The sequence below is a fragment of the Sycon ciliatum genome, chromosome 3 (genome assembly GCF_964019385.1).
Source record: "Sycon ciliatum chromosome 3, ocSycCili1.1, whole genome shotgun sequence".
NCBI lineage: Eukaryota > Metazoa > Porifera > Calcarea > Leucosolenida > Sycettidae > Sycon > Sycon ciliatum.
In genome coordinates this window covers 12557081-12572768 of record NC_088645.1, presented here as the reverse complement: position 1 = coordinate 12572768, position 15688 = coordinate 12557081, and the positions used below count along the sequence as shown (strand labels likewise).

The window sequence follows — 15688 nt, the reverse complement described above, 5'->3', positions numbered from 1 at the left end:
GCTTTACGCTGATCTCCATGTGGTGTCCAAGCAGCAGTTAAACACTAGGATGTGTGAAGCAGAGAGACTTGGCACAACTGCGGGCAATGAGCAGCTGGCTCATTCATTTGCGACTGAGGCTAGGAAGCTGCGCAAAATGAAACTTGCCGAAATCCTCACTGTCAAGAAAGCCATGCGAAAACGCATGCGCGGGGAGACTTTTCGTACCATTGCCTTCTCATCGGCTGGAGCAGGCAAAACCATGCTCTTCACCAAGAAGGGTCCGTATGAATGGGCAAGAGGGCAAATCTGGCCACACATCGCTGTCCTGCGTGCACTGGAGCTGCGCTTTGCAGAAGTGCGCAATACCACAAGCATCGCTGAGCTGCTGGATTTGCAAAATCACGGCATCATAAAACCAGGTGAGCAGGCTGAAGTCATTGATTTTGTTTGCAATCATCCTGAGTCTGTCTGCATCATTCTCGACGGCCTCGACGAGATAAAACTCGCCGACTGCAGCCTGTTCATGATCGACATCATCCGGGGCAAAGAATTGCCGGGAATCAACCTGATCATCACGTCACGCCATTCAGCAGAAGCAATGAAGCTGACACAAAGCAGTGAGATAGTCTTCCATCGACGTCTGGAGCTGCTGGGCTTCGAGAAGGAGGGTTTGGAGCACTACATTTACAATGTTCTGTCGGCAGACGATGCAGCCAAGTTGCTAGCAGAGCTTCGCAGCAACCCAGGGCTGGCCACAATGATGCGCACACCGTTTTTCGCCAAAGCAATCTGCAGCCTCTACCGACACAGCCATCGTCTGCCCAACACGCTGTCTGCAATCTTCAACACGCTGATCCTTCATATACTGCGGCAGCAGAAATCAAAGCCAGTGCATGATGGTGAGCAATACACCGATTGGGATGATGTTCCCCATGATGTGCAGGAAAATCTACATGATCTCTCCCAGTTCGCTTTTAACATGCTCGTCCGTCGAAAAGTCGTCTTCACGGATGCCGATTTCAACATGTTTTCCCTGTCATCGGCAGCTCGCACACTCGGCATGCTTATCGCCTGCCACAAGGAGGCATCACCACAGTCCAGGGCTCAGTGGCGTTTCAGCCACCTGGCACTTCAGGAAGCTCTAGCAGCTCGCTACATCGCTAGCCGCTCTCCCAGTGCAGCTGACGTCGCCTGGCTTGTGCAGCGACTTGGAGCATTCACAGGTAGCCTCAACATGTTTTGGCGCTTACTGGCCACTGAGGTAGACAGTGAGTCCGTCAATGTGTTGATCGAAGCCATTGTCAATCCTCAGTCCGCATCGTCTACTCAGCCACGGGATACCGACCAGCATTCCACAGGAGCAGAGAGTCACAACATGACGTGTTTTCTCTTCACAACACACGACCACATCATGGCATGGGCCGACCACGTTTCCTCCTTTCTCTCGCTGGATGAAGCAGAGCATCTTGCAGAAGAGTTGCTGGCTGGTAGGATCGACCTGGCGTCTGCTTCGGAAGTGGTCCGCCGCAAGATTGACCCAGCCGCCACTAAAATCACCTGCCAGGATTTCGTTCGTTCATTGCTAGCCATTTGGACAGATCGGGTCCCGAGTGCCAGTACACAAATTCTGCACGACTGCGTGGCCAACGAGGCACAAGGATCGGCCATTCGATGCTTCACCGTCACTCCCACGTCCAAGCTACCTCCAGTTCCTCCATCCGACGAAGCAGCTGAGCCAAACGCAGCCCAGGACAGCGTCAGTGCAGCGGAACGAAAGCAACGAATCCTCTACGCCTTCCGGGTCTTCGCCGAGCACGTCCACGCCAAGCAAAGCAGCATCGAAGACATCCCCAGCATGCAAGCCATCATCAAGCAGTACGGAGTAGATTTCGCGGACGTTCCTCTAACGCCATCCGATTGCCAGGCCATCAACGCAGTCGTGATTCACCACCACCAGTTCATCATCCGCATCAGCCTGTACAACTGTGGTATAGGTGATACTGGGTACGGATGCATGGCTGATGGCATGGCTCTACTACGCAATCTTACTTGCATCAACCTGCCACTGAACAACCTAACAGATCGTCACACGACCCATATCGCAGCGTGTATCGCATCCAACACATCAACACTGCGATACCTATACACATCCCGCAACCTCTTCAGCAGCAATGCTATGGCCACCGTCCACAGCAACACACACCGCTGTACGGGACTGCTGGGAGTGCAATTCGGAGGTCAAAAGTGCACCGATCCAGCAGTCAACCTTGACGTCATCACCACCGTCTGCAGCAGCTGCCCAGATCTCCAGTACGTCGGTCTCCGTAACTACGTACTGGATATGGAAAGTCTAACCCAGCTAGCACCATTGTTAGGAACACTGAGGCTGGAAGTGCTGGATCTGGACAAGGTTGGGATGAAGCAGAACTCCGCTACGATCGTCAGTAGAATCATTCAACAGCAACACGAGAGTTTGGAGTTCCTCTCACTCCGTCGCAATGAGCTAACTGGAGATTTCCTGGAAACCATTCGTGGTGAGCTGAGTCAGTGCCGACGCCTAGAGAAGCTGTACCTGGACGACGACTGCCTCTCGTCGGGAGCTCTGCCAGCGCTTGCATCCCTGCTGCCCAGTCTGCCCAATCTCTCCGTGCTCAGAGTGGTGAGGAATGATTTCCGAAATGCTGACGACGAAACAACGCTGTTCGCTGCCGCTGTTGAGAGCTGCTCGTCTCTGAAGGAGCTGGTGATGCCTGAAAGAGCTCTAGTGTCTCCACGGATGCGTGAATCTCTAAGTGCCATGGCCAGAGATGATCTGAATGTGCAGTATGTCGGAGGTCGCTGGTACGACGAAGTGGAGAATGCCGGAGAAGAAGACGAGTACGGCGATGAAGGAGATAGTGAGCGTGAGGAATGAGGAGATGAGAGGATTGACATGGACGGATTTCTGTCCTTATGCAGAAAGCTTCGTTTTCGTCTATCACTTCCTCCTCTGGTATAGAGTCCTTCTGTGTATGTGATTATAAGTGCATTAGTTTTGCGTATGTGTTTGTGCATGAGTGGTAGTATTGCGGCGTCTGCGTGCTTGTAAGTGTGTGTATGTTTTTTATACTTGAGCGTGTATGTGTATGTGTGTGTGTGTGCCTGTGTGTGTGTGTGCATGTGTGTCTGTACGTTTGTGTTGCCGATGGACATTTCTTCCTTCATTTTCAGTCAGTTTGAGGGATCACTGTGTTGACCTTTGACCTTTAGACTTTGGACCCTGTAACTAGATGTTTTCGCTCCTTGATTTTTTTCGATAATTCTGGACTGTTGCTGAGAGAATTTCCATCATAAAACTTTTCGTTTTTGCTGATGTGGTTTTAGTTGATATGTGTGATCATGTCCTTGCATGTACCGTAAAGTACCGCCAGAGCGCCCCCTCTCTAATTCCCGCCCCCTGTCGATTTTCTCCTTGTGAAGCGACTTCGGCGTATACAACGAAATACGATGTTGAACCGACGCATGCACTGCTGTACACAATACTTGCCAATCCAGGATCAAAATGTGCACAATCCAACACATCGAGTCTGAACTTCTACATTGTTGTACATCGTACTGCACTTGACAGCCTTGATCTAATTCCCGCCCCCTGCAGAAAACCCAGCTGGGAAGCGACATGGCGTGGGGGCGGATCAACGGTACTTTACGGTACATGTACAGTTGTGGCAAGTGAAATCCGACACTCGGCATAAGGGACTGCACCATGCAGTGCGCAGCCCCTGCATACGTAGTACATGTGGTACATACAACTTTATCTGTCTGATGACAAAACTCGTACTCATCACAGTCAAGGTTCAAAAGGTGCTGGCAAAAATGAATGGGGATTGGATACCAATACTCCTTATGTGTACCATGTTTGTGAACTGTGTGTATCTACGCTGTGACCTTTCGATCTGTTTGGGATGCATACGGCTCTATAGTATAAATTAGGTGCAGTGCATTACATCATTTGTGCCCATTTGTGGCGCTGTCCCCTATGGCAAGTGTCGGATTTCACATGTCACAACTGTACAATATACATTGTATGTCTGTTTGTAGATTGTTTAGTGAATTTTATTAAAATGTTTGTTGTATAGAGTGAGTAGAAATGAGAGAATAGAAAACGCAGATGAAAATGTTTATTGAGAACTAATATTCATAGCATCATCACCTTGCCACTCACATAGTTCATACTTGTGCATAGTGCAATGTCTTTACTGATGGCAAGTTTCTCGGCAAATATTTGCATCTAGTAATAGTGTTGTATTGTTTACAGTCAACTTCGCTAATAACGACTGCGGATATAACGACAATTCGCGAAAAACGACAGAATTTCCATGCCCAGAGCAAAGTCCCATCCCACTGGAATACATTATAATGAGACTTCGGGTATAACGACACTTCGCGAATAAGGACACTTTTCTGATGCCCCGCCGAGTGTCGTTATAAGCCAAGTTGACTGTATATGTTTTTTGCAATTCACTAGTTTCCCCTCTAGTGGGATCTCATGCTGATATTAGAATTATATGACGAGTATTCTTCAAGTACGTGTGTGTATAATACACACGTACAAATTATTATAGTTATTGTGTTCGTACATGGATATGCGTGTGTCTATGTGTGGGTGTGTCTATGTTCGTGTGTGCGTATGTGCACGTGTGCGTATATGCACGTGTGCGTATATGCACATGGATGTATGCGTGTGCGTGTGTGTGTGTGTGTGTGTGTTTGTGTGCCCAATGCACGTAAGGAAATGCCTTATGTACAGACTACATATTAGCGCTAGCAAACTGAGCGTGCCAATTGTATGAATAATGTGGTACAATTTGATCCATGTACTCTGAAGTACATACAATATCACACCAGTCTTCACTGTGTCCAGCTCAAGGAAACAGGAGGTCTCTACCACCTCCTTACCCTTTGGACTATTGGCTGAGTTTATCTTTACGCTTACAAGTCCCTGCTGGGGTGACGACTACGCCATAGCTCAGTGGTTAGAGCATCGCTGGCTACAAGCGAGGGTCCCTGGTTCGAGTCCTGGTGGTGACAGTCAATTTTTTCTTCAGACCTTTCCCGTTTGCGTCTTTCCCTCAAACTAGTGCTTACAATTTACTTGACAACTACTGGCTAGATTAATCTGAATCTGGCAAGTATGGCAGTTATCTTCCCCTCATCGGCTTGGAGCGAGTGCACATTTTGGAAGATTAGACTGAAATCATCCAGCGAATGATTCCGGATACATGCAGACTGGGCAAAGCCGCAAAGAAATTTCACGATCGTTTCAAACTGTCCTATCTATCACGCACTGGTATCTTCATACTCAGCACTAAGAAATCACAACATTTAATCAATGCCAAGAGCGGCAATGGGAGCTGACGTGCTCACCGTTTCCACTGGGAAATTGCACTGTCCCGAATCCCAGAGAGGTCTTGAGTACTCCGCCGACGGCACGCTCTTGGAGTTGTGCAGGACGAGTGATGAAACGAGCGAACCAGTTAGAGTGGCCCCTCCTATCCCGCTGTACACAATGCTGTTGAAACGCGGACTGACGCGCTCCGCACCAATGCCATATATGGCGGCGTATTCTGTGGCGCCAATGTTCGCCACTTGGACCATGGCGGAACCGAGCATCATATTCACCATGCCAACCATGGCGCACGTCGTCAGAAAATACCCAGGGACGATCTTGAAATGCGAAGTTGTGAGTATGACGAACGGGACCAGCGAGAGTTGCAGAACACGATAGATGCCCAGGCGGTGTGCAAGCAATGGTCCCAGCAATGTTACACTAAACAACGCTGGTACATACAGGAGCGCATAGCAGATCTCTCCCAAACCACCCACAGCATTGATCGAGCTCTCCAAGTACTGGAGACCGTACAGCGGTGTGCAGATCAGCAACGCTGACAGCATCGTCACCAGTGTGTTCTGTGCGTGGATTCTCGCATTCTTGCGCTCCTCGTCGGTGAGGCGTTTTCCCTCAACCAATCCTCTGCTCCCTCGCACAGCTTCTGAAGGTGACGAAGAAATTGTGCCATGCTCCCTGGCGATGTTTTCACCATGGGCATGGACAATGTCAGCTCGCCGGTGGATTCTTTCTCTTCTAGAGCGCGTCCACAATCCAAATCGCAAGGGAATGTAGTGGCCGAACGCATCACGCAGAATGGACGGCTCATTCATTTCCCTCCAGATAGCGAGTGGTCGTCCCAAAGACTCCTCATTCAATCAGGTGATTTTAGTCCTGAAATCATGTCCGAAAAGCCATATCGCTCCCGTAGAGTACAATGGGAACTCCTATCTCCTGTCCTGGGAACTTTGTTATCCTCGCATACTCGCTAACCATGCTAGCGTGAACTTTTTACCATGCAATGATTACGGTGTAGATCTACCTTGCGAATGGATGCTGCTTTCAATCATTGCAAAGAATTATTTTATTTGGAGTCACTCAGAGTTTTCTCTAGACGTAGATCTACGTGTATGTCCCAGCGCTAGCGTGCCATGATCAGGTCACCTGGTCACGTCAGTGTTATTTTACCATTGCACTGAGTCTGTACTGTGTGTAGATAGATGTACTCACGTTACAATTTTTTTTACACACACAAGTACAATGTCAATGTCATGTAAATAAAACAGTCAAGTGTGATCACCTGAGCTGTAAAAACTGACTTCAGTCCAGTAGTTAGTTCAGACATGTTGACACTCGCGGTCGCAGCTCAGATCATACTCATAACGAAACGTGTACATTGTCATTGGTGTACAATAACTACCAGGTACAGTATCCGCACCTGCCAACCTTTGCAAACCTGAAATCCGGAACAGTGAGTTAAGTTAGCAAAGTTTTAACAAATTACAGTTTATACATGTATGTACATGAAATATAGCCGAGGCATGCGCATGCTCTTCATGCATCTTTTGTCTTTGATGTCTCTCCATGCCGTTATCATGGTATTCTTCCCAGGCTCTGTAGGAGACTGTAACTGCCTACGGCACACACTGCCCGTACTAACAGCTTGGAAATTATTTTTTACAGTCCACATCTGGGAACATCTTTCGAAGCAAATATTCCATTCGGGGACACAACGGTATGTTTTGGTCATCGGGCGGGAAGTCAACGTCAGGCTCCCATCTCAATATCGGGACGGTCCAGACCAAATCAAGATGAGATGATTGGCATGTATTCTCATCACAAACAGAATATCTCTTCGGTATTAAAGCACATCTGTAGATTCAAGAAATCAACACAGAACTGAGGTTCGTTCACTGGAAAAAAATTAAAGTATTAGTTGATCAAGGTTGGAATTTTTCTCTCAGTCTCAATTGGGGTTGTTGTCTATCAACGATGGGTTAGTCAAGACAGCAATGCGGTTATGGTAGCAGCAGCGGATGTGTTTTCGCCGGTAGTGGTGGTGCTGAAGGTTTCTGAGGACTATAAAGAAAAAAATGTTACAATTGACTTAAAATTTCAAAACAGAGCTAACAGCATTGTGTATGGTTGATATAATTAGTTCCTGGTTTAAGTCTGGCTTTGGAAAGATTTTTTTCATTGCTATCAGGTTCAGCCTCATTTTCTCGGTTCCACGCTGACGAGTCCACGAAGGACGAAACAGTTCTGTCCGCAGATCGAGTAAAAAGTAAACTAGATATGTGTGCTATTAGGCTCAATATCCAAGTTCAAATTCGACTAAACCGGCAGAAAAATGAGTGAAAGAACACTGGTTGAGTTCATTGATCAGATGAAACGCACCAATATTCCTGTAGCTAAACGGTGAATGCCCGCTCAATTGAAAATCTACATGGTATCTTGTTCAGGCACGGCGAGCAGCTCAAAGCTTTCTTCCCCGCCCCGAATCTCCTTGTTCTTCTGCCGCCGTCGCTGCATCAGCCTCCACTCCACGATGCAGAACATCACGGCACCAAGCACCGACATTAAGATGTGGTATACAAACTTGACACGCAGCTCACCAGTACAGCGGCCTATCCTCTGGCTGTAGAACGCTGCCACACCGCTAGCCATGCCTTGCCACATCTTGTAGTTAGCCGAGGCAGCCTCTTGGTCGTGTGTGAACACAGCACCAAGGATAACTGCAGAATAGGAATGATAGGGACAAGAGACAAAAACACTTTCTCAAGTTACTGTTAGTATCCATGGGTGTATTGGGTGCATGGCCTGTCCCCCCCCCCCCCCCCCACTGCAAACAGGTGTACTACTTGGGTGTATCCCCCCCCCCCTCCCCCTCCAAATGCGGTTGAATTGCCGCTGGTGTTGCAATAATTGTACTCAGATGCCGACACAGCCATAGACATCACTCCTAGGCGAGAGCTCTCCCAACACAACACAATAGCTATCACGGCTGGCTTCAAAGTCCGACCAGCTATTGCATGCCCGTAGTTGTATGAACACCTCTGCCCTCAGAGCTCAAGGTGTCACTTGCAACTTTTCAAGCAGTGCTACAGTACTGCCGGGTACCGAAGAACGGAGCACCGAAGAACGGACCAACGAAGAACGGAGCACCGAAGAACGGACCAACGAAGAACGGAGCACCGAAGAACGGACCAACGAAGAACGGAGCACCAAAGAACGGACCAACGAAGAACGGAGCACCGAAGAACGGAGCACCGAAGAACGGAGCACCGAAGAACGGAGCACCGAAGAACGGACCACCGAAGAACGGAGCACCGAAGAACGGACAGAACGGACCACCGAAGAACGGACCACCGAAGAACGGAGCACCGAAGAACGGAGCACCGAAGAACGGAGCACCGAAGAACGGAGCACCGAAGAACGGAGCACCGAAGAACGGAGCACCGAAGAACGGACCACCGAAGAACGGACCACCGAGGAACGGACGAACGGACCACCGAAGAACGGAGCACCGAAGAACGCACCACCGAAGAAAGGACCACCGAAGAACGGACGAACGGACCACCGAAGAACGGACGAACGGACCACCGAAGAACGGACCACCGAAGAACGGACCACCGAAGAACGGACCACCGAAGAACGAGCAGGCTAGAATTTCATCAAGTTACTTAGTACATCATACACGGAGAGTTAACTTTGCAAAGACTACAGTACATGAAAATAAAAACGGCCTAGGCTAGGAGGCGACCCCCCCCCCCCCCCCAATTCTTGGGTACCCAGCATGTGGGTAGAACAGACCTTTGTCAAAGTGCTACCGCAAAAAATTCTACCAGTCACTGAACTCTCGAGCTCAGTTTTCTTTGGCATTGGAGTCAGGTCAAGTTGACTTCTCCATATCCACAGCAACACCGCAGGCCATCACATTCAAGGTGTTGGATGCAGCTCATGATGTGCGTGTGTGTGTGTGTGTGTGTGTGTGTGTGTGTGTGTGTGTGTGCCGGGGAATCAGCTGTCTTTACAGTCAGTACACACGAATACATGAGACAAGAGGCCGTTTAGCTGTAACTTTTAAGGCTTCATGCCCTGAGCGATTTGATGATCCACCAGGGCGTGAAATGTTACGTTAGAACAAATCGGTCTCTCGTGTCTCCTGTGTTTGTAGATACTACTCTGCACCCTGGTGCATGGAGCAGTTTTGTTAGAGGCCCAGACTGCAACTAACTGTGTGTGTTAGTCAGTCTGACTGGCAGTCAACAAACGCAGGCACGCACACCTTATACATCACTGGCACGGCACGCTCCTTCTAAAACTGCAAGCAGTGTTCTGCCTCATCACACAAATCGGCATGGTATTTTTAAGTATTTTCTCATCACAACTCTTTGTTCACACAACTAACGGCTAATCGACACCGCATTGCTTACCTGTTATAGGCACATTCCACATGGCATCACCGATCCCCCACATCGCCACCAGTCCAAACAGCAGGGGCATGTTCTCCGTTGGTTGCCATAGCAGCAGTGTCAGCATAACGCTCAGCTGCACCAGCATGGCACCGAGGATGACGAGGACCTTGTTGGCGTGTTTCATCATCGTCGGAATGATCAGCAAACCCAGGAAGTTGCCCGTGCTGTAGCAGACCAGCGAATAGCCGACGTACCCCACTCCGAGGCATGGCGTTATGAAGAACTATACGGTGAGCACACAGCAAACACACACACACACACGCACACACACGCACACACACACACACACCACACACACACACACACCTCAGACATGCCCATCGCGGAAGCGATGATAGCGAACAGCTATGTTAGACATAGCAACTTGTGCCGGGATTACACCATTCAACAGCACACGCACGCACGCACGCACGCACGCACGCACGCACGCACACACACACACACACACACACTGTACTGTACTTGTTGCTCACTGCCAAAACTGGTCACGTGAGTCCCCCGGGAGAGGGCCCCCCCCCCCCACACACACACACATACCCCCCCCCCCCCACACACACAAAAACACAGGACAAGAAAGTTTGGAGTTGTTCACCTTGTACTCTTGCACTGTAAATATACAAAATGTTGGCCGGAAAATTTCTGCATTTCACGATTTTCGACATTTCGGCAGCAATATATTTTCGGCACAGGGTTAATGCTAGTACATCACCAAAGCCAATGTGAAAAACGCCATTAGCGTTTCAATTTCGGCGTTTTAGGTCGGCGCTGAATATAGCCGAAACTGAATAGCTGCCGAAATTTTGTATATGAACAGAACTATACTATGTACTGTGCTACATGAATGGGATTTTCGGTCTTTGACCACATGCTGGTGAGCTGATCTACTCACCTCCCACCGCTTTAGGAGCTGCATCTGCGCCTTGATACTTGAAGGGTGGTGGCGTTCCTACGGATGCGGAAAACTTGGCCTCTACCGTATTTTTCCGGTTATAAGTCGACCTTTTATGATGAAAATAGCAGGAGAAAAGGTGGGGGTCGACTTACAACCGGGATTCGACTTATAACCGGGAATTATCGGTATCTTCCAAAAATGACCTGCACTGAATACACGAGTGCACCATGTGTATGCATTTTTGCCAAGTTTATTTGCCTGTTTCAAGGATTGGGATGTTTCAGAATCCAGTGAGGAGTGTTTATGTGATTTGTTCATGTGTTAGTAGCAGGGAGCGGTTAGCAGTGCTTCGTTGGGCAAACACTTTAAAAACATAATTAAGACCTCCGGATACGGGGGGTCGACCTATAACCGGGGTCGACCTATAACCGGTAAAATACGGTATATAGATGAACCGAGTCTCATGCGAACCGTGAAATATTTTTTACATGGTACGAGCCAGGCGCTGCATGCCACACACACTTAGTGCCGTTAATCGGCCTCGTTCTCTGTGTGTGAATCGTGCTGAGCGCAGGGCTTGCGCTGTTTGCAGCCGAGGGCGTGGAGGCGAGTCCCTGCAAGACCGTGAAAAGAAAAGGAGACCGTCCACCACGTAGGACGTTCGAGGAAACAACCGAGAACAATGTACTTATGGTGGCTTTCCTCCGACATCAGTAGAGCTCTCACACAGTCACCAGTGTTCAAAACGCCTCCCCCCCCCCTTGCTAGAATAGAAGTTGAAAGTTCGCATTCTTTCCATTTAGCAGGCCCAAAGCTTAACGGCCCTTCCATCATACCTCCAACCTATATTTCTCTAGTACGGAGGAGAGAAGGAATAGTATACGACTAACGGGGCCACCAGTACTCCCATGCCTGTGTGACTGATGGTATTGGCCCAGCTGCATTCAAATGTTTATCACCTGTATGCTGTATGCCGCCGTACTGTAAAGCCACAAACTTTCGCGGTGCGCAAATTTCGCGTTTTCATAAATTGGGCTGGTTCACGATGTGAAACTTTTGCGATTCTATCTCTTCAGTCGGATCTTGTACTGTCTACAATCAATGTACGGAGAGGTTTGCGGCGACTTATATTCGCGGATGTGTGATGGTCGAGAAAATAGCGAAATTTAATCTCTAGAGAAAGTTTCTGACTTTACAGTATTTACCGAAGTGATGTTGCTTCCCAGAGCTTCCTTCTGCAGTCCTATTGCGAAGAAGACCGGTATCAGGAGTAGCAAATCGATGTTGCCGATCAAGCGCAGCGTAGCGGTGACCTGTTGCCACACTGTGGATTTCGCCAACTTGGCCTGTCAGCATAACAGCATGAATGACATCATAAAACACCATACACGATGTCATTAGAGCTACTTCGTACATGCATGATGTCATCTATTTCAGTCATCACATCAGCATACGTACGATACGACAGACACTCTTACTGGACATTACAATGTCACACTGTGTGCAAGAATCAATGCAGTCACAGCTTTTGATAGATGCCGAAAAACGTCGAAATTGTGAGCACACTGCAGATTCGCAAGTGAAGACTGCCATTATTTGAATGCGCTGCATGCATTCATTCTCTTTCTACAGCTTCTCCAAGCTGAAGATATGCACAACTTGGCGGACCTACACCAATTGGGCATCAATGTGAGTTGATTTTTGTATTCTTTATTCGAAGGCCAGGATTCAATACAAGTTATCTCAACAACAAAGTGCTGTGGACCCTGGCTAGCACCTCTAAAGTAGCGTCTTTTCCATAGCTTCGGGATTAAATTTATCTTTGGACACGAGGCTGTACCTGGATGACGGTCTTTGAAGGTTGTCGCAGGAGAAGTGACACGAGGAGACCAAGTATGCCTACACCAAGGTAGATAGACAATAGCAGCTTGCGATCTTTTCCAGAGATCACGAGCTGCACGACACAAAAGCAAGCAACCATGTATGCATACATGGCACATGTACACATACATTGTACACACGCACACACACACACACACACACACACACACACACACACACACGCACACACACACACACACACACACCAGTACACACACACACACCTGTACACACACACACACACACACACACGCACACACACACGCACACACACACACACACACACACACACACACACACACACACACACACGCACACACACACACACACACACACACACACACACACACCAGTACACACACACACCCCAGTACACACACACACACACACACACACACACACACACACACACACACACGCATATTATTATTATTATTATTATTATTATTGATCGCATTTCCGCGTCAATGTCAGCAATTTCTACATGAAAAATGCCCACAGATTTGCATATGTTGAATGGATACGGGAAGAGGACAGCCAACAATAGACAACACGACAAGGGTCAAGAAGAACAGACAAATAGCTAGCACGAGGCACAACACCAAGGGCCGAGAGGCAGAGTACTGCTACAAACGACAGCCGGTTTTAAACAGACAAACAAATGCCAGGACGAAAGATTGTTGCGCTGTGCCGGGAGAAAAACGACAGAGTTCCCAGCACCATGAGATCCCCGACATTAGCCGCACACACACATATACACACATCATTATAATTATACCTTATAGATGCTGGTATACCCATAAAGATGCAAAGGGACCAAATAAAGGACTCAGGACCCATCAGGTGTGTTTGGTCAAGACCCATGCATTATCCTTCAGCCATGGTTGGGAGAGGGGGAGGGGGGGGGGGGGGAGGGCATTCCAGCATCCGCCAAACACAGTCATCATGTTTGATGATACAGTCAGACCTCGCATAACCGCACGCATCCGTTTTCCACGAAATATCCAGATAGTCGAGGGAACCGGATAATCGAACACACATACGTACCTGTAATGTATGCATGGCATGTGCTGTAAATCGGTAACCAACGATTTTCTTCCGGATGGCGAGGGATCCGGATAAAAGAGGACCGGATAAGCGAGGTGGTCTGACTGTACCCTCAATTAATGAAGATTAAATCTTCATTAATTTTGATGTTTACACTAAGAACATGGTAAGAGCCAACTCTGCGAAGTTTTTTTGGCATGCATCCGCTTTGCAAACTGGGGCAATGCTGCATCCCACATGAAGGCAAGCCTGTTGTTCTCCACCCAAGGCATTGGCCAGTCGAGGACGTGTCACCCGTTTCACCGCTGTGTTACCTGAGACCAAGAGTCAATCACCGTTACTTGCCCAAGACCACACCGTGGCCGCTGTGGTGGAGAGGTGGAAAGGTTTTCTCCCCCCCCCCCCCCCCCCCCCTCCTGCCCACCAGCACAATCGCCCTGTCAGTGTGGCGGGGGTGAAGTTGCAGCATGAGAGCTTCACATGATGGATTGTGTCGATCAGTTCTCACCGTTTCAACAGGATAATTACACTGTCCCGAGTCCCATAGAGGCTGAGTAGTGCGGTCTGGTGAAGATGATCGCCTGGAGTTGTGCAGTACCAGTGATGAAATAAGCGAGCCCATCAGACTGCTGGATACAATGCCGCCGTACACAATGCTATTGAAACGCGGGCTGACACGCTCTGGACCAATACCATATATGGAGGCATATTCGGCCGCACCAGTGTTCGCCACTTGGACCATGGTGGAGCCAAGCATCATATTCACCATGCCAACCATGGCACACGTCGTCAGAAAATATCCAGGGATGATCTTGAAATGTGACGTCACAAATACGCTAAACGGGATCAGGGAGAGTTGGACCACGCGATAAATCCCCAGCCGACGTGTCAGCAATGGTCCCAGCAGGGTCACACTAAATAACGCCGGTATGAAGAACATTGCGTAGCAAATCTCTCCCAAACCGCCAACAGCATTGATGGAGCTCTCCAAGTACAGCAAGCCATAGAACGGTGTTTTCACGAAGAAAGTCGATAGCATTGTTACCAGTGTGTTCTGCGCGTGGATTCTCGCATCCTTGCGCTCAGTATCGGTCAGGGATTTTCCCGACCCCTGTCGACTACCACCAGATCCGGCTTCTGAAGGCGATGAAGAGATACTGCAGCCATGACGTTCTCGTGCGATATCTTCACCAGACGCGTGGGGAGTGTGAACCTGAAGTGCTACCTGCCTCGCAGTTGTGGAGCGCCTCCGCAGTCGCCAGGGAATGCAGTCTCCCAGCGCATCACGCAAGATCGACGGCTCATTCATTTCACAGCAAATGGTCGCGGTCGCTTTGTTCCGCGATGCTCTTCAGGAATAAATTTCGGAACGTTTCGTAGGCCTAATATCTACAATACTCATTTCAAGTTTTCAGGAAACCTGTGCCTCCCTGGTTGATAATGTACCACCTGCGGACGGTGCAACATAATATTTTAATACCAAAAACTATACTACTACAAGTAGTAGGGTCATTGGACGGTCTTTGCTTCTTTGACGGTCTCATCTCCTCGCTATACGCTAACGTCAGTAACGATGCTCCTTGGACCTGCTCGACCAAGCTGTTGAATCCTAGCATGCACTCCTTGTTGGTAGGGGCAGAATCTACGCCTACGGTCGTGCAGTCCGACCAGACTACATAATCATCAGTACATCTGGTACATAGACCAATGCAAAAATAGACTGCACGTGCATGCAGTCCACCCACTGAAAATATAGCACTTGTACTTGTGTGTAAGTAGTTGTAGTCTTTTCAAAGTAGCCTCGTACATAATTCTGATGATCACTTGATCAGTGATCGCCGAGACGAGATGAAACGAAGCTAACGCAGTAACGGCGAAATCTCCTTGTTTGATCGGGCCGTTGCGCCTTGACTCTTGAGCCGAGGCGAGGAGACTCAGCCATGCACAATCATTATCTTCATCATGATGCGCAATCCACTAGCACTGCGCTGCTGACTCGAGTGCTGAGATGAAACCTGGATGTATGCCAGGCTGTTTTTCGTG

The 15688-nt window shown here is 48.7% G+C and overlaps 2 protein-coding genes across 2 annotated transcripts in view; both read right to left on the bottom strand.

The window, feature by feature from the left end:
• Window positions 1-6406, bottom strand: part of LOC135811465 (protein unc-93 homolog A-like) — a 14229-nt gene extending 7823 nt beyond the window's left edge. The window contains exon 1 of the mRNA XM_065324706.1: window positions 5386-6406. Coding sequence (XP_065180778.1) covers window positions 5386-6180 — 795 coding nt within the window. The 5' untranslated portion in view covers window positions 6181-6406. The remainder of the gene's footprint in view (window positions 1-5385) is intronic.
• A 753-nt stretch (window positions 6407-7159) lies between these two features.
• On the bottom strand, window positions 7160-15279 carry LOC135811463 (protein unc-93 homolog A-like). Its single transcript, XM_065324705.1, has 5 exons — window positions 14154-15279; window positions 12558-12671; window positions 11923-12063; window positions 9784-10048; window positions 7160-8082 (listed from the first exon to the last, which is right to left on the bottom strand). Exons 1-5 carry the CDS (start codon window positions 14952-14954, stop codon window positions 7790-7792), a joined length of 1614 nt encoding a protein of 537 aa, XP_065180777.1. The 5' UTR covers window positions 14955-15279; the 3' UTR covers window positions 7160-7789.
• Between the last annotated feature and the right edge of the window lie 409 nt (window positions 15280-15688).